Source organism: Maniola jurtina, chromosome 22 (genome assembly GCF_905333055.1).
Source record: "Maniola jurtina chromosome 22, ilManJurt1.1, whole genome shotgun sequence".
Classification (NCBI taxonomy): domain Eukaryota; kingdom Metazoa; phylum Arthropoda; class Insecta; order Lepidoptera; family Nymphalidae; genus Maniola; species Maniola jurtina.
Genome location: NC_060050.1, coordinates 6,961,668 through 6,987,577, shown reverse-complemented (window position 1 = coordinate 6,987,577; position 25,910 = coordinate 6,961,668). Strand labels below are relative to the sequence as shown.

Here is a 25,910-nt window from a genome sequence, read left to right as displayed (position 1 = left end):
TATGTGCATCGACTAGGTATATTCAAGTATCTAAAATACTTATCGAGAGTACGTTCCATACCGTATCGCATTTGATTAATAAGTAGGTATATATGTATATTTGAAATTTTATATTCGCTAATTTAATAGTCAAATATTTTGCAAATGTTACCTACTTACCTACCAGGCTTTCATAACTTGAGAGGTACAGGATGTAGGTACGAGTATAATGCTTTATATAAAATCACGTTCGCATTAACTTGTTTAGTATTGTCTACTGATTTTCTCAAATAACTACGTAGGTAATTCTATGTAGGTAGTTATTGTGTGTTTAGTAATATGTATAACTAAACCATAAATAATGCGGTTCTATAATTATATAACAGTAGTTGTCAAATTGTGTAACGCTTTAACTTCCAAAGAATGGAAACATTCAATGTTGATTGAACAATCTTCGAAAGCCACAAAGCGGGATTGAAGCTTTTCGTTGTGGTTCAGAAATGACTTCTGTGTATTTGATTTTAGTCTGTATGTTTGAGCTTTCTGATCTTAGCTGACTTTTCGATTCTTGGCATAGTCAGAAGGAAATATTTCACTGTCTAGGTAACTCCTTGGTTAGGTATTAGTTTAGACTTTAGAATAGGTATCCATTGGTATTGCCAAGTTGCCTACGATATTTTGGTATTTTATTAAAAAAGTGTCTTTTAAACATGTTATTTTAAAAGTAAAAAAAGACATACCGTCGAATTAACAGGGCTCTCTCCGTCACTCGTTTCCACTCGTTTCATACAATCGTAGTTCCAATTTCACTTGAATATTAAGCAACCAAAGTCCGTGAAATTTTGCAGACATATTCTAGAAACTAATATCTGTGTCTGTGGTGTTTTAGATTTTTCTAAAAATATGTAGTTTTAAAATTACAGGGGCTCCAAGATTTGTATGAAAATTTTAAGACCGCGTAACTTTGAAACCGAATATTTTAACAGAAATCTGGAAAACCACAGACATAGATATTAGTTTCTAGAATATGTCTGCAAAATTTCATGGACTTAGGTTGCTTAATATTCAAATGAAATTGGAACTACGATTGTATGAAACGAGTGGAAACGAGTGACGGAGAGAGCCCTCTTTAAAAAGTTAAAATAACCTGAAAGGAGCGGGCGCATTTGGTTATGTAGAAAATGTTCATATTTCTTTAAGTCGAGGATAAATCCAGTGTCTTATACATAATATTATGGTCTTATACAATGGCGTCTTCGGCAATAAAATCAAGAATGATATACGGGTTTATTGTGTCAATAGCTTATTGTGATATCACCACCATAAGTGGTCTGTAGTCGTGTTAATTAACTTTTTTAAAGCACTGCGGGCGCACAGACATGCTGGGATTGTTTTTAATTGATATATTTTCTTAATAAAGGTATTGATTTCGTGTCTGATGTAATCTATACTAATAAATAAAATTGGAGTGTCTGTCTGTAATTTCGAAATAACTACCTCATATTAAGCTCATATGGTTATTTGAACGATACCATAACTGAATCACACTTTTTAAAATTTTTGTCTGTCTGTCTGTCTGTCTGTCTGTCTGTCTGTCTGTCTGTCTGTTTGAAAAGGCTAATCTTTGGAACGGCTGAACCGATTTTGACGGGACTTTCACAGGCAAGTAGAGGATTGACCAGGGCGTAACATAGGCTACTTTTTTAACCTACTTTCAAAAAGGGAGTTGTGTTTTTCTACCTATGTACACCGAAATCTCCGAGATTTGTGAACCGATTTGCGTCATTTCTTTTTTAATCGATAGAGGAACTTTGCGACATTGTTTCATAAAAAATTTGGAGTCCAACTCCACAATCTTGATGCTGCAGGGAATCTGACCAATCCACGCGGGCGAAGCTGCGGGCATCAGCTAGTTATTATATAAAGTACTTGCTTATGCCCGCGACTTCGTCCGCGTGGACTACACAAATTTCGAACCCTTATTTTACCCCCTTAGGGATTAAATTTTCAAAAATCCTTTCCTAGCGGATGTCTACGTCATAATAACTAGCTATCTGCATGCCAAATAGCCCAATCCGTCCTGTAGTTTGAGCTGTTTATAGATCAGTCAGTCAGACAGTCAGTCAGCTTTTCTTTTTATATATTTATACTAGACTAGATGATGACCGCGACTTTGTTTCACGTGCATATAAGGTTTTTTAAATCCCGCGGGGAACCTAGGACATCAAATCATATATTATTATGAAGTAATAAACTAAGTTAATAAATAGGTATATATATATTTTATTATTGACCGTATTTTATTCTCGCCTGTAGCGTGTAATTACGTACACGAGTGGTTATAATATCAGCTTATCTGTTAAGAAGTTTTACTACCATTTGAGTAAACATACCTACCTATAACTTATAGGTACTTATTTCTTATCAATACGGGTCAATCGGCTTGATAGGTACGACTTAGTTATCAGTTGTAAGTGCTTCGGAAATATTTGTATTAACGGCTAACGCATAATTATTATGGTTTACTTTTGTACTTAACCTAAAAAAATCGGCTAAGTGCGAGTCAAACTCGCGCACCGAGGGTTCCGTACTCGGGTATTTTTTCCGACATTTTGCACGATAAATCAAAAACTATAAAGCATAAGAATAAATAGAAATCTGTTTTAGAATGTACAGGTAAAGCCCTTTCATATGATATCTCACTTGGGATAGTTATCTTACTTTGAAAATTGAAAATACTAATTATTTGTTCATGAACACATTTTAATTTTTTTGTGATGTAACCTCAAATTCACTGTTTTTGGATTTTTCCTTTACGTACATTAATAGTCATACACATACTTAACTATGAAGAGTTTTAACAATTTGATGGTTTTTAACCGACCACAGAAAAAGGAGATTATCAATTCGGCGCGATTTTTTAACCTTTGTTTAATAAATAATCTGAGCATTTAACCCATTATAGCCTGAATTATTTTAAGGTCTCAGAATTGAGTTTTTCATTGATATGTTGTTATTATGGACCCTATTAGTCAGATCTAATCATCAGAATTTTGGTGCAAGTCTTACTTCTGGAAATAACCATGGATGCTGCATGGCACCGCTAGGCTCCTACCGTGTCTTTTCAAATGTCTCATAAATTTCTTATAACTGATTGTTACCAAAATGTTCTACCACAATTTGATAAGAATTATTAAGGTATTAACTCTTGTATAGTTCAAGGTCCAAAATTGATTAAAAGATCCAATATATTACATGAACATTTACATATATTTCCATAAAATTACATATTATTTGTAGGAAGCTTGTAGGTTGCAGGGTGCACAGAGCCCCACGGTACATTTATTGCACTGTAATCTAGTCTGACTGACAATACTGTTACCCACACTTGCGACATGACTCGCTGGGTACCAATAAATGATTTTTGCTGTCATAACATATGCTGTTAGACCCGATTGCCAGTATTTTTTAGATGTTTTTGCTTGGTGTTTCAAGCTGATAGACGGCCACCACGTCGTGGCGTATTTTTTAACTGAAATAGGTATGAACAGATGTAGAGCCTAGCACCACTTCACATCTAGCATTGAGTTGCCGACCAGTGGGATTATTTATGAAACTACCCTCATCTTTGTCAGATGGGATTATAGGGTCTGGAGCTTCAATTTATAGCAATTGAGGCTTGAGTTCATGGTCTTCTTCTTGTATAGCAAGTGCCTCATGTAATGTACAATCTCCAATGAAACAAAAAAGCCATTACATAAGGAATAACCAAAGAAAAGACATAAATTAGACTTTTAGTATACATAATAAAAGACAACATAATGACCTAGCGGTGCTGTACGGCATCCATATCTTTTAACATGCTATAATCCAAACAATAAACAAAATACGACAGTTTTATGATATGAACAAGTCAATACAAGGTTTGGCATCTAGTGTAAATGCATAAAAGTATTACATTACTCAAAATAAAAAAAATATGATCCCCTTACTGGAATGTTGCATCCATTATTGGCAGCAATTTCACATCACTGATTTACAGGTGCTGGTGCAGGTCACAAAAAGCTTATGGGACAAAACAAAGTAAATGGAGTAATGGCTATGTCCCTCTAGCATTGCATTGACAACAAACCACTTGACTTCACCTCTTATTACAAGGACAGGGCCCAACAATTTAAACATACGAAATTGGGTGCCATATGGCACCGCTAGGCTATAATGGGTTAATATGAGTTTCGTAATTTATATCGGAAGATTGATAGATAAGTTGTTTTAACTAAATAGTGTTTATTAACAATGTTTATCACTATAATTTCGGAGTTTAATCTCTGATTAATGCGTTAGATTACAAAACGCACATTACGACAGGATACGTATTAATTAATAACTTCCCTCCTTTCTAAATGCCATAGCTCCCGTAAAGTCGAAAGTCGTAGGCTACTTCAACGCGATTAGGTAACATTTCCCAAAAGGTCAGTGATCCCTTATCATCAGCATACCAGCCTGCGGACGTCCACTGCTAAAAATAAACCTTCCCTAATGAGTGCCACCACACCCTGGCCTCACCCTTCCTCATCCAGCCGCTTCCCACCACCCTATTCAGTCCATCTGTTGGAAAGCGCGCCCACACTGTGCTTACTAGTGGGTATGCGGTTTCCTTAAGATTTTCCGGTTCTATCGCCCTTACAGCAAGAATGACCTGCCCACTGCCACTTCAGTTTGCTGATGGTTTGAGTTATGTCAGTGGCCTTGGTTCTCCTGCGGATTTCCTTGTTCCAAATCTTGTCTTCAAGGGAAACGCGTAACACAGCCCTTAGCCCGCTGAACGACTTTAAATTTGTGGATGCCACTTTTATTCCCTAATTGCTTTAGGAGGTTTAGGTATATATCACAGGAATGAAATTTAAAAAAAAAACCGGCTAAGTGCGAGTCAGACTCGCGCACTGAGGGTTCCGTACTCCTACCTATTAGACCTACCTACCTGCCAAATTTCATAATTCTAGGTCAACGGGAAGTACGCTATAGGTTTCTTGACAGACAGGCAGACAGACAACGAAGTGATCCTATAAGGGTTCCGTTTTTCCTTTTGAGTTACGGAACCATAAACAAGAACAATAGATTTTATTATTATTACAATGTTGTCCTTCTCAGTTAAGAAAATTCACCTTCGGTCATAGCAGAGTCGTTCAATTAATACCCACAATATAAACTATTTCTTTAGACGAGCTCATCGCGATTAAGCGCAGGGCTGTCAACAATCCGTTACATGGCAGTGGCACTTACTTTAAAATTACACCTCGTTAATGTACATGTAGCCGTGGCGTTTTTCTGAGATAACAAAATGATTAATAGCTATTCAGCGCACTGCAATAAACTGCAGAAAACAGTCGTTCCTTCAAAATGCCACGACTCCTGTAAAGCCTTAAGTAGCCAGATATTTTAACGCGATCAAGTTACATTTCTCGAGGTGGCAATGACATCGCGATTACTAAACCCAGGGTTGCTACCACTCCACCCGTTTCAAGTAGAGCTTTTATCGGCGGCTATGAACCTAATGTGATCGCGAAAGCGTTTAAATCGTTGTTTTTAATTCTGTATGTTCCTTGAAGAAAACGTAATAGCTAGAAGATAAGTATGCTCATTCATTTAATTTATCATAGGTACCTACCTATTTAGGCATCTCAGTATTACATGAATGTTCTTCAAACCAATAGGGACTTCTGTTATTGTTAGATAAGACAGGTCTCTAGTCACAGAATAAGGAGAGACACAGTACTCCGACGCTTTTGATGTCGTGATAAGTGATGACCACAACGACTGTGCCATATAGGTCCCAGAATTACTGGAGCCGTCTCGGGCCGCTTCCTTTCGCACGATTGCTTTGACTTCGTCGAATCTCTGGCAGGTAATGACATACTATCTACTCTGCAGCCTAGTGTACCTACCTACCGCCATCGCGGGCTTAAGAAAGGCGAATTCCAAAGATGTGTCAACCCTACCTCAGTGGTTCCAAAGGTTTTCAAACGCAATTAGGTTAAAAAGCACTTTATCTTTGTAAACACTCAGCGTCGTTACACGGGTAAATAATCTTAGGCAATCAGCCCGCAGTATCGAAATAGATCAGGCTATCGGTAATATCAATAAAGCTTCCGAACCCGACACACCTGTAGCTACTTGAGTGTTGAACTGGATTTGCGAACGCGTTATAACACATCTTATAAATATTCAATACTAACTGATACCCGCGACTTCGGTCGCGTGGATTTAGGTTTTTAAAAATCCCGTAGGAACTCTGCTTTTCCGAGATAAAAAGTTGCCTATGTCAATTTCTGGGATGCAAGCTACCTACTTATGGGCGAAATTTAATTAAGATTGGTTAAGCGGATGGGTCTTTAAGATTCCTGTGGAAACTCTGATTTTCCAAGATAAAAAGTAGCCTATGTCCTTTCCCCGGGATGTAAGCTAATTCTGTACTTTCATCAAGATCGGTAAAACTGTTGGGCTGTCAAGAGCTAGCAGACAGACAAACACACTTTTGCATTTATAATATTAGTATGGAAGTATGGATTTAATGTGTAGTTGCTCCACCATGACTTAGTTTGGGTAGAATTTCGGAAAATTCTTTCATCAGTAGTTTGAGCTGTGTCAGTCGGTTTTTTTTTTTATATATTTAGGTATGTTAGTTAGTGGTTATTTTCAGGCTCATAGATAGAGAATGGAGATCATATAAAGCCGTCTGGCAACACGTACTTGTTCGGAGATTTCGGTCGTTGCAAAAAATCCTGAAATTCCGTTATTCATTGCATCGAAAGAAGAAACTATCTCGCGCGATGATATAGTTTTATTTATCTACACTCAAAGTGGCTACCTCGATGTGTATCTAAATCAGTGGGTGCTTGATATGTAGAGCAAACCTATTAAGAGTACTTGAGTTATAATGTAATGCGCAGGCGAATTTATAAACATAGCTACCTTCCTAACTAGTGTTTATTTATGTACGATCATGATTGGATATTATAAAATCAAATATAATCATATAACTCTAGTCTATAGTTACGCTATCCGCAGAAAGAAGTTAGAATAACGCTCCCTTTTATGTAAAATACTAATTCTTCAGGCAAAAATCTCTCTGGGTGTTAACCATTTTGAGTCACAAATCAATCACAAACATTCACAAACATGTTTTCAGAAACATCCGAAATTCACTCAGAAAACATAGTTTCGTTTATGATTGGTTTGTGACTCAAAATGGTTAGCGTCCACTGAAATTTTTGCCTCTATAATTTGTATGGGATTATACTATAGTAACTTCTTTACACGGATTTTATAGTTACGTCATTTTTAGACAAATACAAAATGCTTTATGCCCATAAACAAAATACTAATTATTATTCTTTAGGTAGTAGGGAAAAAATAGATATAATATTTTCTTTTACCACTACCCTGAGATATCCTTAGCAAAAACCTTGAGATAATAGTCGGGTCACCCGTCTTATCGTAGCATTCGTTCGTTCCTTTTTTTTACACTATAGGTCACCATCCAGAAAATCTCTTATAGAGGTCTCTACAGTCCCTACCTCTGATAGTTAAAATTTTCTCCCTACTAATCGCTTTCAAAATAACACCCTGAATGGGCTGTGTGTGTAGTGTGTACCCACCTATTTTTAACCCCCGACCCAAAAAGAGGGGTGTTATAAGTTTGACGTGTGTATCTGTGTATCTGTCTGTGGCATCGTAGCACCTAAACGAATGAACCGATTTTATTTTAGTTTTTTTATTTGAAAGGTGGCTTGATCGAGAGTGTTCTTAGCTATAATCCAAAAAAACTAGTTCAGCCGTTTAAAAGTTATCAGCTCTTTTCTAGTTTCCTTGTAACTTTGTAACAGACCGTTAGGTTCATAATATTATGTCAATTAACAAATGACTAGCTGTCAAGATGGACGTTGCCTACATACATAATTATTTATTTGAAAATGATGTTTTGGAAAACTCAGATACTTTGTCGGGGGTGTTATAAATTTTTAATTTACACTTGTATTACAGTAAGTAGTCAAACTTGACTGCTACACTACCGTGCGCCCATATTATCTTTACAAAGTAGGTTGAATGCTGATTCTCTACCTGAATGCGCTACCCAACAATGATCATAATTTAACCAGTCGTGAGAAACATCATTTTATTGCTAACTACCACTACTCGGGCGGGTCCATATCCGTTACACAAAGATCATTACAATCAATCACATCACAAGTGAAACCCTTCCTACAGTTTCACTATACCTGTGACCTTATGTATTGGTATCTACAAGAATAGGTACACATATTGTAAATGCGAAAGTGGTGCTGATTCTGAGTACAACTTTTTAGAGTATTCTCATCCTCTTCTTACTGATGTATAATGAAAAGGATAGACACAGTTTAATTAATTTAGAGTTGTCAAACCTCGTGACTTTAGCTGCCAGTCGCGAGCCTATAGCGTTCACTATTTAGAGTCTTTAAATGTAAACTTAATGTTCCGTCTTTTTTTAGCAATATTAAAAAGAAAAAGATGCAGATACTCTAAATTTAATTTAGAGAAAGGCCAATCGGCGCCAGTGTTCGTCTATCTAATTCACAATATCGCGGTCAGCTCAAAATGCGAGAGAAGACGACCCTGAGGTAAACATCGCAACCCTCAGCCTTGGAAATGACGATGTACACAGGCACAGAGTAGTTCTGAAAACCCTTAGAAAGCTAAGAACCTCACTCAATGATGCTTGTGACTGATAATAAACATTATAAATTACGAAGAAACATTTCCTCAATTCATTAAAGGGGGCGATTAAGTCGTATTAATTTGTCGCGGCAATAACATTCAATCACACACTCGGAATTTGTCGACTCTATTGATTGCTGTGTTTTATAGTGATGTGAAAGGTGTTCTATTTGATTAAAGATTAGATTTGTTTTTACAATCAGTTATTGAATATTTTATTAAAACTAGGTAGTTAAAAAAACCTACTGTAAATAGGTATGCACCTAGACTAGGTGGAAAAGCGACATCAAACGAATCGCTGGGAGCCGCTGAATTCAGGCGACGCAAAACCGTCTCAGGTGGAAGTCCCTGCAAGAGATCTATGTCCAGTAGTGGACGTCTATCGGTTGATTAAAACCAGAGTAATGATGATGTGAAAAATGTCTTATTCGATCAAAAATAAGATGTGTTTCATCAGTTTGTTATTGTTCAGATAAATCTACAAAGTGGAATATTTATTTGCTACTCTGTGTTGAGTGCAGATTTAATTTTAAAGAAAATGTCATTAAACTTACTTAGTTGGAGACAAGTTTTACTAATATTAATAGTTGAAGAGTATAATATAGTTAGCTGCCCATATCATCATAAATGCGAAAGTATGTTTGTTTGTCCTTCAATCACGCCGCGACGGAGTCTTGGATCGGAATATCAAAGAGTGCCCACATTATTATTAAAAACCTAACTCCACGCAGCCAAAGTCGCGGAAATACATTACCAGACGTAAAGAATAAACCATTTAAGGCATAATAGAAAATTAACATCATTTAACATTACCTACTTCATATCATGCCGAAAGGAATATGAATGAGTTATTATTGAATAGTTACCTACCTTCTTTGATGTAAATGGTAAACTATGTAGTAAGTAAATAGATTTAAATTCATTGACTTCCCGAATTTATCGCATCACTAGTTAGCAAGTTACAGTTACTAGATGATTGGATTTTTTTTTGCGGCATAATAAAATTCCGGTCGTAATATTTTATCATGTGCACATAATATTAGACCACACTGTCTGATAAATGACATATAACACTTCTTTGAGATCTACTTTTTTTACATACTGGTTTATTTATTTATTTCTACACCTTTGTGCGTGTGGATTTAGATTTTTAGAATCCTGTTTGATTTTGGTTTGCCGGGATAAAAAGTAACCCATGTTCGTCTCGAGCCCCGCTAGCATGGGCAGTAGATAAAAATTATATCCCCCGATTATATCCACTGCTGTCATAGAAATCAGTGGATATAACCGGAGATATAATTTTTATCTACTGCCCATGCTAGCCGGGCAGGATGAAGTATGTATTTGTACCAAATGTACCAAATAGATAGTGCCATAGATTCTTTCGTTGTCTCTACGTGATAAACGTTCACTTCAGAATATGGTCTTTCGAGCTCTCAGAAGTTTTTAAGGTACCGTACTAAAGGGTGCCAAAGAGACCTTATCACTAAGACTTTATCAACTCAAGTACTCATCACTACTACCACCTGTTTCAAGGTGACCTGAACGCTAGCAAAAACATAACGTATAGGCGCATTGTTTATTTCCTGAATCCTAGCGGCACAAGACCGTGGCCGTCCCTACAAGAGCCGTGGACGTCTATTGGTTGATGATTATAATGATGATGATGACGATTTTTATTATCTTTGTTGCAGAGCACATAGCCGTCAAGCAGGATGTTCGGGATTTACAAAGTTGCAGCGATCATATTCCTCGGCGCACTCAGCAATGGTGAACTCCCCGAAGATGACTTTAGGATAATCAACAGACAAGGTAAGCCAGTACCTATCTGTTTAAGGCTGGATGCTAATGGGCTTCTATGGTCTAAGTGATTCCTTTTATCAGCAGCTGATATTAGCATCTATTTTCATCATGAAAATGATTGATGTTTGCGGGCCAAACTTCTCATTCTGAGAGGGCACTGTTCTCAGTAGTGAGCCGGCAGTAGTAAGCGCTGGTTCTGGATAACAAAGCTTTCACCATTAGAAAGCTATGTTATTCAGGCATGTAAAAGTTATGTTAGGTGAAACGTTTCTATTGGACAATATGTGACAACATGTCATTGTAAAAAATGTTTCTGTAAATAAATAATCTTGAATCAGAAGTAACATGGACATTTAGGTATGGGCTGTATATTATAATATTATACTGTACCTATTAGGTATGTCAAATTTCACACGAGCGAAGCCGGACGGATAAGTTAGTTTGAAATAGAAACAAAAGAAGTGGTAACAATTGTTTTTAGGGCGACCTCGTCAAGTCGTCATTAACTTGGTAGGTACCTAGTAGTAGGTAGTTATTCGTACATATATTTTTTTAAGCTAATGCGTCTTGTATTCATGTAGCGTTTTCTGAATCGGTTCTCTTTCTTCACCTCCAAATAACATGTTACACATCCAAGGTTTGTGTTACCTAAAGTAAATCTCAAGGTAAATAAATATCTATTTACTTACTTTTATACTTGGATAGGTAAAGGTAATAAAAGATTGAAAATATATAAGAAGCGGTGATAGCGTAGTGGTTAAGACGTCTTCCTTTCTATTTGGGAGGTCGCGGGTTTCATTCTGGGCACACTTTGCCCTTTTTGCCCCTTTGCGTTTGGGTAATTTTCTGGAGTTATGAGCTTTTTAGCAAGTAAATATCACTTGTTTTTTTTGTAAAGGAAAACATCGTGAGGACACCTGCATGCCTGAAATTTCTTTATAATGTTTTCACTGGTGTGCGAAGGCTTTCAAGCCGTAGTTCCACGCTGGCCCATGACAAACTATGGCCTAAAGCCTTAAACCGTTGTAATTCTAAGAGAAGACTCTTGCTCAGTAGTGGCCCGGCGATGGGTGATGATGAACCTAACTCTCCGATCTCTGCGTCGGAGTATCTAATCATACATTTAAACTACATAATTACTAAGCACTACGAGTAACTACCTATTTGATTTAATTTTATTTAAAACTCAGACAGATTCAATTCTATGACTAAATAATTTATTTATACAAAAAACTATGAGCCTGTCTCGACCAGGTACACTGAGTATAGCCACAGCCAACTACCGATTCCGAAAACTAGAACTGGTTTTAGTTTTTGTGTGTAGTTAGTTATTCAGCTTCTATACGGAGTTTTTGTTCAGTGATTGAAGTCATTAAATCTCAATATAACTTAGCCCGGAACTGGGTTATAAAAAATCCACTGTACATTTAGCTATACTTATAAAAATAACTAAATAATGTGTTGTGTTGTGTAAGTAGGTAAAATCCTCAGTAAGTTTAATGAACGAAATCTAATTTTATATAGCCTATGAATTTGAAAATCTTTTGCATAGATGTCTGAATAATACAGAAAATCAGAAGTCAGAAACCTACCTAAGAGAATGGCTATTATTGTTTGACCTTTTCAAATCAGATTTTTACAATTTTAAAGTGCAAAAGTCTATAATGAACAGGTGTCTAGATTTTTAATCAACAAGACCTTGCTCTCCAAATTAGATACCTATTGTATATTGAGAGAATCTAAGAACCAAGGCTTCCTACATTAAACTATTTAAAATAGTAATTAATACATCTGATCCATACTTACATCATCAATATTATAAATCGAAAGTGTGTCTGTCTGACTGTCTGTCTGCTGCGTTTTCACGGCCCAACCGCTGAACCGATTTGAATGGGTACAGACTTGGCATACATCCCAGGGAAGGACATAAGCTACTTTTTATCTCGGAAAATTTATCAAAGAGCTCCTACGGGATTAAAAAAAACGAAATCCACGCGGACGAAGTCGCGGGTCGCTAGTTCTTTATAAAATAATGGACCGACAAAACTATAAGACTTCCTTCTTTTACCACTGAACCCTAAAAACTGTGTAAAGGAAGCACGTCTACAACCTTTTTTTGTTGACAGACAGATGATCGTTATCGATGTTTCCTCGAGCGTTACACAAAATATTTTAGCATGTCATTTACTGAAATTAAAAAAAAAGAGAGTAGGTATAGCATTACTCGACCGTCAAATTGAGATTCTAATGTTTTATTAATGATCAAAAGTAGAGAGTTAAAACACCCAAAATAACTTAGATATGCCTATACTTACAACTAATGTGTAACAAATCACCATACGCAATGCTAATACATATTTAAATTCTCTTTAGGTATATTATGTAGTTAGTATTATTAGGTATATTTAAAAGCTCTAATAAATAAAGTGTTTTGGGGGACTTCGTCTGTGATGGCGTTTGCTGGCGCGCGTGCTGTGCTTGTTTGGAGTGTTTTTTTTTGTTAAGAGTGGCTGGTTTTTGTGTTAGTTGGTGTTTTTTGGTGGTGGAACTGACTGGGAAGCGCTCTAAAGGGGCGCCGCGCGTGTGTCGGCGGGCGCCGGCGCAGACGGAGTCCATACTTGTATAAATTCAATAACTTGAAAATATCACAAACTTGACATTGGCTAATCAGAGTAAAGCCAGATTTAAAGAAAAAAAAAATGTCTTTTGGAAGGCTTTAAAGTTGAAACGTAGTTCATGTTAGTAGTAAATTATTTCTCGATTCTATTAATTAAGTTAGTACTTTTAAAATGTAAGTAATTTATTATTTTACTTAAATTTAATTAAATTACCGTGTTACATCAATTAAGAAAGAAAGCGGATATTTTGCATTAAGATTCAATTTAAATTAGATGGGTACCTACGGCTAGCTGCATATTATTAGCTTTAAGATTTTATATGTTCGTCTAACTAGGTAGCCAATCTAGTTATTATTGAAATTAGAGAGCGTCGATGAAGTCGATATAATTTTTTTACATGCAGTCAGAACTTTCACATTATGCATAATATGAATATATGTTAGGTCTTAGAAATCTAAACACTTATTACGTAATAGATACGAGGTCTGTGGTCAATGTACTCATGAATTTAATTTGCCTTTTGAATAATTTGTGCTTTGAAATAGGCTTAAAGGCTTGGGCACACACGAAGCACGACGATAGCGATGCGTGATGGCAATTGCACAACTTGACGTCTCACGTCACAAAGAACGCGTTTATATAAGATATTTAGTGAAAAAACTCACTATATTTGTCTCTATGTACTAAAAGTACGGTTTGCCCTTAGATTAAGGACTAAAATCGTATTTTTGACACACAGAGCAAATATGGATTTTCTCATGCATTATTATATACGATTTGTAGTACTAGGGACTACATGTAACGCATCACACAGCAGACCGGCACTGTTGACACGGTCGTCTGACGGTATCAGAAATTCTAGGGGTCTACGAGACTTGATATAGCAAGCGCTCCGGGGGTTCGGTGGGTGCTTTTTAAACTAAATAGGCATGCGCTTGACTGTTATCACACCAAAGTAGGTAATGCAGCATAAGGTGAAACGTGCTTGTCTAGGAATAGTGAGTAGTCACCTATTCACTCTTCTTTTCTTGTATTTTATTCCATAGAGCGTAGAGCGCTATGAATTTTATTTTCACAGTGCGAGCGTCCCTTCCGCGCGCCCGGGTCACTTGCTTTACGGTCCCTACGCTTAGTAGTGTGAACTGTGAAGTGAATGCCTTCATACAATTTCAGGAAGCGCTGGACGCCGCGCGTTGTGTATCCAAGCCTTAAAATATTTCGGCTGGACAGAATGAGGAAATACAATGCAGCGTGTCTAAACGATTTTCGACGGTCGAGCTTAGATAAATGAAGCTTTTTATATTAGCACATCTTTTATTCTAACGGTATTTTCGACATATTTTGGCCATGTTTAGTGTATCACTATGCAATAAGATTTTATTTTATATATTTATAAATGGAGGAGGTTCTCAATTCGTCGGAATCTTTAAAAAAAATGTTATGTTCTTATCCCGGAAAATCAAAGAGTTCTCACGGGATTTCGAAAAACATAAATCCACGCGGGCGAAGTCGCGGGCATCGGCTAGTACTGTATATGCTGTGCTGGAATATTAGGAGTTTATGTAATTTTAATCGGTGTGTTCTTAGTTAATTTGCAATTACGACGCTTAAAACAATCGATTTGGCAAACGTTTGACGATCCAAACAAATATTCAAAACCCAAATCATATGCCCATAACGGAAAACTTGTTAAAGCAAATATATGTTCCAAATACAACTAAATGAACGGCAAATAATGTAAGCCAATTTGATTGGCAAATATTTAATGCTTAGCATGCCTTACGACTATTGCAAACGACCGATAAATATTAATCGGCACTGTAAAAGTCGGATGTAGAAAACAGGTGGGCCAGTACAGAACTTGTGATTATCTATTGTAGTTGGCTGAATTTATGGTAGAGCTTGTCTATTTTGAAATGACGCGCCCCACCACCGCAATTTACACATCTATGTCAACAAAATTATGTAGTGGGGCGCGTCATTTCAAAATAGACAAGCTCTACCTTACCTATGGCTGCAAAGTATTTTAGACAATAAGGAGAAAGTATCAGCCAATCAGAGGTGATTGCGATCTTCACAGTCATTCTAGCTGTCAAACTTTGGCATTATTCCTCAGGACACAATATGGTAGGCACTTAGAACTTAGATTTTCCACAAAATCGGTTCTAGAAATTGGAACTGTATGGGCTAATGTAGTCGATCGATTTTTGTAATAGAGATGAGAGCATGCGAACAATTTGGTAACACAGATGAATGTATGCGTTGAATTAGCGTATAATCTGACATCTCTTCTCGCTTCTCGCAAGACGTTGTCGGATTAAAATCGATCAGAGGCAAAAAAGCGGGCGTCTGCGTTAGACCTTCTTTATAATCTTCTAAATGCTGGAACGACCTCGATAAAACTAGTAAAGCGCGGTTAGTGATTATGACAAGAATCTTAAGAGCGTTTGAGAAATCTCTCGAGTCGTGAACATTATTGAAATTACGTCTCTATCCTGGCGGTCTTGCTAAATATTATTGATTGTGCCGTTTTATAGAATGATTGCGAAATAATCTACCTACTGTTTATTACATTTACTTATTAAGGTTCCATCCATATAAAGAAATAATTAAACCCTTATAGGATCACTTAGTTGTCTGTCTGTCTGCCTGTCCGTCTGTCTGTCCGTCTGTCGTGTCTGTCAAGAAAACCTTTAGGGTTCTCTTCCCGTTGACCTAGAATCATGAAATTTGGCAGGTAGGTAGGCCTTATAGCACAAGTAAAGGAATAAATCCGAAAACCGTGAATTTGTGGAAGTTACATCACAAAAAAAAATGAAAATGTGTTACTGATTAAATAGTTAGTATTTTCAAATTTCAAAGTCAGATAACTATACCAAATGGGGTATCATATGAAAGGCTTCACCTGTATGTTATATAACAGATTTTTATTTATTTCTATGCATAATATTTTTTAATTTATCGTGCAAAATGTCGGAAAAAATACCCGAGTACGGAACCCTGGTACGCCAGTCTGGTTCGCACTTGGCTGGGTTTTTTTCTTATTATTGCCACCGAATATCGACCACTAAGCCAGTGATACTGGCTTACTTTACTGTCGAAAAGAAAGTTACAAAGGATAAGCTAGTAGTTTCTGAAACAAGGTATTAAAATTTCAATCACGACCAATTTGCTGTACCTAATATTTTTTGATCGTATCTTTAGGATTATTATTTTTAAGAACACATCCACCTAGAACAGCACATCTCACCAGATCAATATTATAAATGCGTGTGTCTGTCTATCTGTGTATCCGTCTCTCTGCTAGCTTTTCATTCGTTTAACCGATTTCGATATGCAGAGATAGATTCATCATCATCATCATGATCAACCCATTTCCGCCCCACTATTGAGTACAGGTCTCCTTATCAGAATGAGAAAGGTTTAGGCCATAGTCTGCCACGCTGGCCCAATGCGGATTGGCAGACTTCACATACCACTGAGAACATGGAGAACTCTCAGGCATGCAGGTTTCCTCACGATGTTTTCCTTCACCGTTAAAGCAAGTGATATTTAATTGCTTAAAACGCACATAACTGAAGAGTTAGTGGTGCGTGCCCAGGATCGAACCCCGACCTCCGATTAGGAGGCGGACGTTCTAACCACTAAGCTATCACAGCTTTAGAGATAGATTGCATCCCAGGAAAGGACACCTAGGCTTCTTTTTGTCTCGGTAAATTTAAAAGTTCCCATGGGATTTTTGAAAACCTAAACTTACGTAGATGAAGTCGCAGGCATTATCTAGTCTGTACAATATATTGGGTTCAATAGTAAAGTTAACTCTACATACGAGTAGGTACCTATCTGCGTGAGGAAGTTGAGGGACCTCGCGAATGTATCGCAGGATGTCGTTTGTAGAACTTTCAACACCTACATACTAGACCGACCATATCTACAACGGTTATAAATACACTTCATTAGAACTTGTTTCCATCATGCGAGATCTCATAAACTTATCCTGGAGCAGCATTAACTTGTTCCTCTTACATCTTATCAGCATCTAAATAAGGGCGATTAAGCACTGCATCCGATCCGAATCCGTGAAAATACGTTCGGAAGTAGTCATAGAAGTTAGAACTATTTGTATGGTAGCTTACGCACTAGCTCTTACTGCCGTCCGAGTTTTCTGCGTCATCTCATCCATGAGAATATCTCGGATGTGCCTCGGATTCAAATCGAATATATATCACGCAGATATGTCAAAGATGTCCATTGAATAGCTTGGATTTGGGTAAGATGTGTGTAAGCAATATCTGAGTTCGGCCCGAGTTTTTTATATCCTTATTTTCTCGGTCTCGGATCGGATGAGTGCGTAACCGCTCTCAGACTTACACCCATATTTACAACTAGCTGACGCCCGCGACTTCGTCCGCGTGGATTTAGGTTTTTCGAAATCCCGTGGGAACTCTTTGGTTTTCCGGGATAAAAAGTAGCCTATGTGCTAATCCAGGATATTATCTATCTCCATTCCGAATTCCAGCCAAATCCATCCAGTAGTTTTTGCGTGAAGGAGTAACAAACATACACACACACACACACACACACACACACACACACACATACAAACTTTCGCCTTTATAATATTAGTGTGATCATTTCTATGAGGTTTCACAGGGAAAGCTTTCTACTGATGAAAGAATTTTAAAAAATTGGCTCAGCAGTTCCAGAGATAACTTCCTACAAACATACTTACAAAACCTCTTTATGATATGTTTTAGTGTAGATATACTTCTGAGCTCTGCTAGTGAGATCGGCGCCTAACATTAGATCTATATCGTCTTACAAAGTTTTTTATTTCGAATAACATCTGGCATAGCACTAAATTGCCTGTTTAGGTGCTAAGCTCATTTTTTACTCCTAGTAATCTTAGTCATTTGCACGGAAATGTTCTACACATTCTTGGTACAATTCCACGCAGACATGATTTATAAAATAATTAGCTTAGGATTTAACTTGTAATTAAACGAAGTTGGAAATAACTCTGTTTTATAGTAGTAGGTACCACGTAATGCTCACGGTTAAATGGATTATTATCGTACTGTGCCTAGTGCCTACCCTAGTATGAGTTGGCACGTCTCGACAACGCTGATAGATTTCGATTATAAACTTGACCTAAGCCTCATTATTTTGTAGTCGTACACTATGTAGGTACTCAATACTCATATTAATTTCATAAAGTGCACTTCTGGTAGGGGCGCTAGCTGTAAAATTTTAGACTCAAACGGAAGACTCGATCTGCTATTTATTTTTTACATTAAAAAGAAAAACTTATCACTAAAAATTAATATTTACAAAAATTGGCATTATTGATCACGATGTTAATAAAAGCTTTCGTGACCGATGACCATGGGCCCAGAATCTAAAACGTAAGCGTCGCAAATAAGTAGTCCTTACTAATAACTGAACGCCTTTTGGCACGTGCCCGGTATACGAAATCTTCTATTTGAGTTTCACGTTATAGTATCACGATACTTGAAATGATTCAACGTTATCGAGATATGTAAACTCGTATTAAGGTACTGATATTTCTAGTATTTCTTATCTAAGATGCCTTCAAGGCAAGATGGGATAATCATTAATTCTGAGGGGAAATTACTTTATTTCTTAAAGTAGTGCAGATGTCAGATGGAAATCGTAATGCCTTATTAGCAAAGTTGAATATAGACAAAATTGTATCAAAACCTTTATCTATTTAGGCTGCTTACACATCCTCCCACAAAACACAAACGAAGGGTTTTCTTGGAGTCACGTTGGATTAACGTTGGATGGATTTCGGTTCGCGCAAAATATTATAGTTTGGACGTACGTTATTAAATATTAGTGTGATGTGATAGACTACCAGTAACGGTTTAGTAGAGATACCCCGACTTAAAATCAAGAACATGGGGGGTGAAGAAGATCACGTCAAAATTAATAGTTTTTTCGCGGATCTGCAAAAGTTGCCTATCAAGCATCCAATTCCTTCGTTGGTGTTCTGTAGCCTAGTGTAGATACATCATTAGTAATTGAAGCATAAAACAAATGGCCCAGCTATTCTTAGCTTATAATATATTTTAATGTATAAAAATAATGCGTTATCTCGTACTTTCCAGACCTGTTGGCGTCAGACAGCGATATCTTTGAAGATAAGGACGGCAAATCATTTTCGCAACTGCTGTTTGACGTGGCAAGGGACCAGGTGATAGTGGGCGCAAGGTGAGCACTGATTAAATATTTCATCCATGATGCTATTCATTTAACCTTATACACTTATCTTCGCCTTATACTTACTCTAAAGATATTGTGCACAATTCATTATTGTACTGAAGAATACTTTGGATAGTTTTAAATAATTCATTTATCTATTCACATAAAACTGTTACAATAAAAAAATTCTCCACGTCGGTAACTATTTGCTTGTACATTTTCAACTTTTGTTGGTATTTGAAGAGTTAAAGGGAAGTTTAGAGTTAAAGCCAAACTAGTAGAGAGTTCCTGTTTCTATCTGTTCCGAATCTATTTGTCGTGTTAGCTAAGTCTACTTATCTTGTCGAACATTACTTACAGTCTACTTTCTTCCCGTTTCAGTCCTGATATGATATCGTCAGCCCATCGGGCTTTTTCTCCCAGATCACAACTCTCTGCCTTGGTTTACATTATGTTATCTTGCGCCACAAATATTTATTCGTAGATCTAACAGTGTCCCAAGTTTACTTTACTTTCATTTCTTTAATTCCCGGAAACAGAATCGTAAAACGCATTATCACTTAAGAGATTGCTTTAAGCAATAAGGCTGCCTTTGCACACAATTGTTTTTTCTGTTTCCTTCTGTGTTATTCGTTTACATGTTTTGTGTGCAATAAAGACTTCTATCTATCTATCTATCACTTGATCAGTCTGCATCCTCAACGTTCTATCAGAGTGAATTAAAGTAAGGGAACTCTCGGTTTGATTCTGCAATCAAACACATATTAGGCTATGTTGTCGTAAAATCAAAGAAAAATAAGGCTACTTTAGGGCTACCTGCGTCAAGTGACGCCTAACATTTGACGCCTCCAGTGACATCGAAGCCTCGACGTTTTGTTACACGTTCCCTAACTGTCGTGAACTGTGGATCTGTTCAAAAAAGCACTGACGCTTTTCGCACTTTTCTTAAATGCGCTTGGGAATCGCTGCGAATCTATTGTTGATTATATACATAGATTTTATATTTTTGGAAAACGAAATTTTTTGAATTTCTCTACAGTAGGTACTAGGTACCTACTATATGCCAGTGAATAAGACAGCATCGCTAGCGAACAATTTTTAAAATGAAAATTGGCACTAGGATGCACATACGATGCTAAAACAATGAGTATACAGTTCCATTTCCCTCTGACGTTACACATATTGGAATTTATTTTATTCTATTTTATTTAATAGGAAACCAATGGTATTCCAAGATATAATTATTCTAAGACAACTTTTATAATTTGTAAACTTTATAAAGAAACTCCTAAAACCATCAAAGTTTTGGAGATTTGCAAAGTTTAAACACGTACTAAGGCTAATTACAGAGTCCGCTCCGTGTCAGTGACAAGGTGACTTTAGGGTCAAGAATTTAAAATTAATTCGAAGATCTCAAAGAAATAACTCGATTGCGGTAAAGCTGTTTATAGGTACGAGTATAACTTGTCGGCAATTACTCGCGTATAATATAGTGTTTATCACATCGTCGGATGATTGTGTCTTCAATTTTTTTTATTTTTATACTTTCACTCGTTAACAGGGCTCTCTCCGTCACTCGCTTCATACAATCGTAGTTCCAATTTCATTTGAATATTAAGCAACCAAAGTCCATGAAATTTTGCAGACATATTTTAGAAACTGATATCTGTGTCTGTGGTGTTTTACATTTTTCTAAAAATATGTAGTTTTAAAATTACAGGGGCTCAAAGTTTTGTATGTAAATTTTTAAGACCGCGTAACAGACAGATATTAGTTTCTAGAACATGTCTGCAAAATTTCATGGACATTGGTTGCTTAATATTCAAATGAAATCGGAACTACGTTTGTATGAAGCGAGTGATGGAGAGACCCCTCTTAAAGAAAATTGCAAATCTTTTCTGTTTTTAATAAAGTTATTTTTACTGATGCAGCTTGATGATTTTTACTGTTTATATCAAGAGTCTGTTTGAAATATAATTTAGTTGCAGTTTAAATGTAAGGGTTATGAATTTCGTTATTATTACCGAGAAACTTTTGCAAAAAGCCAGGTTCTAGTAGACTAAAATATATTTTGAGGTTGCAAATAAAAAATATCCATACTTATATTTATAAATGCAAAAGTGTATGTACAATCTGTTTGAAAAATTTTAATGTTTGGCACAGAGATATCATGTATCCCAGGGAATGACAAAGGCTACTTTTTGTCCCGGAAAATCAAAGAGTTCCCACGGAATTTTTAAAAACCAAAACCACACCGAAAAAAAAAGCGCTGGCATCACCTATTGCATTCTGGAGACGAATATAGGCTATTTGTTATCCCGGAAAATCAAAGAGTTCCCACGGGATTTTTAAAAACTTATGGGGATGAAGTCGCGTAAATCATATAGGAATTATAGCTTAATAGGTATTATCTCGTTCGTGAAATTTTTTTCCCAGATTTCGTCAGAAAAAGTAGCTCGTTACAGAAGCAGCGAACCGATGAACTTACTTTCGAATTTACAGTATAATATTATTATTAGTGAGATTTTTTTTATTAAGTATTATGGATTTAACTTCAAGTGACATTTATAACCGACGTGTAAATTCTTCATTATATACAGCCTCAATTTACGTTTATGGAAGGGAACATCTCAATTCAGAGGTGATTATTTTGACCATCTCTCTGGCACAGCATGCTATGAGAGTTTCCGTGTTCGGTTTTCGGATGTATCAATTTGTATGCTTATGTTCTTATGTTCATATTTTTTTTACTAGCTCTAGTCTCATCTGGTGGCTATATTTTCGGCCGTGGCCAGTTACCACCTTACTCGCAAAACCTTAGCATCAAGTTCAAGTGAATTGTAATATTATCGCATAAAATGATGAAGTTTATGTGTGTAGGCATAAGGTATTATAGGCTTAATAAAAACGTGGTGATAACTTAGTGGTTAAAATGACGGGTTTTTTATCCGGTGGGGTCTGGGGTCATGCATCTCTAACTTTTCGGAGCTATTTGCATTTTAATCAATTTAAATATTATTTACTTTAACGGTGAAGCAAAAGATCGTCTGGAAACCTGCATGCCTGAGAGTTTTCCATAATATTCTCAAAGTTGTGTAAAGTCTGCTAAACCGCGTTTGGTCAGCGTGGAGGACTATATGCTAAACTCTTTTGTGAGAAGAACATGCTCAGTAGTGGGCTGGCGATGGGTTGACATATAATGATGATGATGGGGTTAATAAGATGCCATAACCCTTCCAGGTTAGAGCGCTTCCAAGATTACCATTACAGTTAATAAACGCTCCCTTGTCATGGAATAAAAAGCTTATTGTGAATTTGCCTTACTTCTCACGACATAGTTATAGCATTTTATCTGGAAGTATACGGTATGAGGAGGAACCCACTGAAGAAACGCTTTCTTTCTCTATGAATAATCGATTGCTGACATTCGACCGTGTTTCTTGATGCATAACGGGTTGAAGTGAATTCTATGTTTTGTATATGATGATGGTAATTTAACGGGTCTAAGGCGTAACGCACACCCACAGAAAAGAGTGAGGCTGAGACACAATTTATTCGACCTAGTTCTCCCCTTGCCATTTTACTATCGAACTGCGAGGTCCAAGGTCAGTACCCGTACATAGTCGAAATCCCACGGACTCGTACGATGCGATTTACTTCCTCGTTTCTAATACGTACTGCTAGAATATGGAATACCTTCCGGCTTCTGTTTTTTCCGCTAGCTATAATATTGGCACCTTCAAAAGAAGAAAGAGTAGGGACCTTCTGGGCAGGCGCGCTCCACCTTAGGCTGCATCATATCCTGTTTGGTGTGATCGCAATCAAGCGCAAGCCTATTTAGCTATAAAAAATGCTTTGGCATAGCGCAAGGCGCATCCTTCATCTTGTTTGATTTCATTATCCTATTTTTATTTCGACTATAGCCTTAGTACAAGAATTATCACCAACGTTGATAGAGACGATCGTCAATACACTTTAGCGTCAAGGTAAAATGGACGTTAACAGTCATTGGTGGTACTAAAGTTAATTTAAATTTTAATACAGAACCGATCGTCTTATAGACGCCAAGCCCTAATATCTACATCAATCATAGTACGGCTTGTTTTGGTAATGTAGATAATCGTAGTACAAATAAATTAAAATGATGTTATATGGGCCAGATAAAATCATTCGATAATTCTGTTTATCCAGAGCTTACGCTAACATTAAACAGAAAATAAAACGATTTTTTGAGTCGTTCACCTGTTTGTCAAGTTGATATGAGAAGATAGGGTTTCTTATCAGTGGAACAGGTTCATAACGGATTCATTCCGTTCAATACAATTTCAACGCGCGCATGAATATATTATTATATAGATATTATATCTAGGTAGATTATAATATTTGTTTTAAATCTTGTTGTAAACTCCCGTTATTGTTTATTACAAACTAGTTTATGTCCGCGATTTGATCCGCGGAACATATTAAATATATTTTATTCGTAATTATTAGCCTATGTTACTTCTGGATAAAGTGGCTTTCTAATGGCGAAAGAATTAATTAGAATCGATTCAGTAGTTTCAGAGTTATATCGATTACAAACTAACAAACGAATTTTTCCTTTTTATAATATTTAGATCATTTTTTTACATTTTTGACTTTTTTTTCTAAATAATAAAATTAACCATTTGGCAAAACATTTTGAACAATGGTACGTACAAAATCAAAAGTACTAGGTATCGTAAAAAATGAAACAAATGGTAAAGATCCAAAACCTGCCGCATGAAAAAAGTAGGTACCAACTATGGAAAAAAAAGATTATTTTTTCCATCGGTGGTTGAGGGTTCCAATAAACCATATAATCTGGAACTGACATAAATCTTTACGCTCATAACATTAAAACTCATAAAAGAATTTTAATTAAAAAGTTACTGTACATTTATGAACGTAAGGGCACGTAAAAACAGAAGATTTCTTGAAGGATATACTTATATGTTTTAATATGTTTTTAGTAATTAATTTTTAAGTTCTAAGCATACACAACGCGATGCGTCATTTGCATGTCAGGCTATATCCACAGAATTCAAAATAAGTACAGATGTGGTAAAAGAAGACGTTTGCTTGTTGCTGCAAAGATGTCGAATGAACTATCAGTGCGTGTTGATGACTGTTGAACAGAATTTGCAATTGTTTTTGTGCAATGCGCAGTCAGATAGCTGTGATAGCCTAGTGGTTAGAACGTCCGCCTCCGAATCGGAGGTCGGGGGTTCGATCCCGGGCACGCACCACTAACTTTTCAGTTATGTGCGTTTTAAGCAATTAAATATCACTTGCTTTAACGGTGAAGGAAAACATCGTGAGGAAACCTGCATGCCTGAGAGTTCTCCATGTTCTCAAAGGTGTGTGAAGTCTGCCAATCCGCACTGGGCCAGCGTGGCAGACTATGGCCTAAACCCTTCTCATTCTGAGAGGAGACCCGTACTCAGTAGTGGGGCGGAAATGGGTTGATCATGATGAATGCGCAGTCAAACGCCTCATGTTCAGTTTGGACTCAGTACCTACTTGATTTACTCGCACTAGGTACCTATGTTTATTTTTGTAGACGCAAGTTGCTACCGGAGTCGTGTTTTTCTTCACTTCACTTACACTTCGTTGAGTGTGTGTCGTCGCTTACGCTTTCCTGTGAGAAGCAATTTGCTTACGCAAATAATAATCTAAGCACAGTGGTGATAGCCTGGTGGTTAAGACGTTAGCCTCTTATTCGGAAGGTCTATCCTGGGCATGCTTTTCTAACTTTTGGAGTTTTTAAGCACTTAAATATCACTTCCTTTAACAGTTAAGGAAAACATCCTGAGGAAACCTGCATGTTTGAGAATTCTCCATAAGTAGTGTTTTCAAAGATATGTGAAGTCCGTCAATACGAACTTGGTCAGCTAGGATAATAATAATATCTTTATTTATTTAAAGGTGGGTTTATTTAAATAATATCTTTTTTTATTTAAAGGCTAGGTGGACTAACCTGTCCCATTCTGATACCGTGCCCGTGCTCAGTAGTGGGCCGATAATGGGTTGACTATGATGATGATGATGATGATGAACCTAAGCAAAAATAATATAGCTTTGAGGCCACCAGCACCACCGTTTATTGCTTTTATTTATATTACATACCATTCCATTTATGAGAGACTCACATTGAATAGTAAAAGCTATCATAAAGTGGGCAGATTTTATTTCAAATAGCGCCTACATACTTGTATGAATTCAATATCAGTATCGGTCTCGTTTGGTTAAAAACCTATAAAATAAATGCCTGTTTAAGATTCGTATTTCACATTGACAAGTTAATGTGTTTGTTTACAAGTGTAAAGTTTTTTTTTGTTTTTATACTATGAATTGCCGCTTTCACGTCTTATTTATTCGTAGGTAAGAATATATTATGACTAAACGCGAATATGTAGATTGTAGATACTCTTGTTGGTTTGTACTTTTTCACTCGGTAATGGAAATTACTTAATTATCGATTCTGTGTACTGGTAACGTATCACATCTCAA

The 25,910-nt window shown here is 36.6% G+C and overlaps 1 protein-coding gene across 6 annotated transcripts in view; it reads left to right on the top strand.

Moving 5' to 3' along the window:
• Positions 1-25,910, top strand: part of LOC123876728 (semaphorin-5B) — a 65,836-nt gene that overhangs the window by 5,130 nt on the left and 34,796 nt on the right. For 2 of the 6 annotated variants that reach the window (XM_045923050.1, XM_045923055.1), the window contains exons 2-3: positions 10,428-10,545; positions 19,286-19,388. In XM_045923050.1, coding sequence (XP_045779006.1) covers positions 10,449-10,545; positions 19,286-19,388 — 200 coding nt within the window. In that variant the 5' untranslated portion in view covers positions 10,428-10,448. Of the gene's footprint in view, positions 1-8,722; positions 8,962-9,076; positions 9,274-10,427; positions 10,546-19,285; positions 19,389-25,910 lie in introns of those variants that run through there. The other 4 variants (XM_045923054.1, XM_045923053.1, XM_045923052.1 and 1 more) reach the window with 4 other exon arrangements.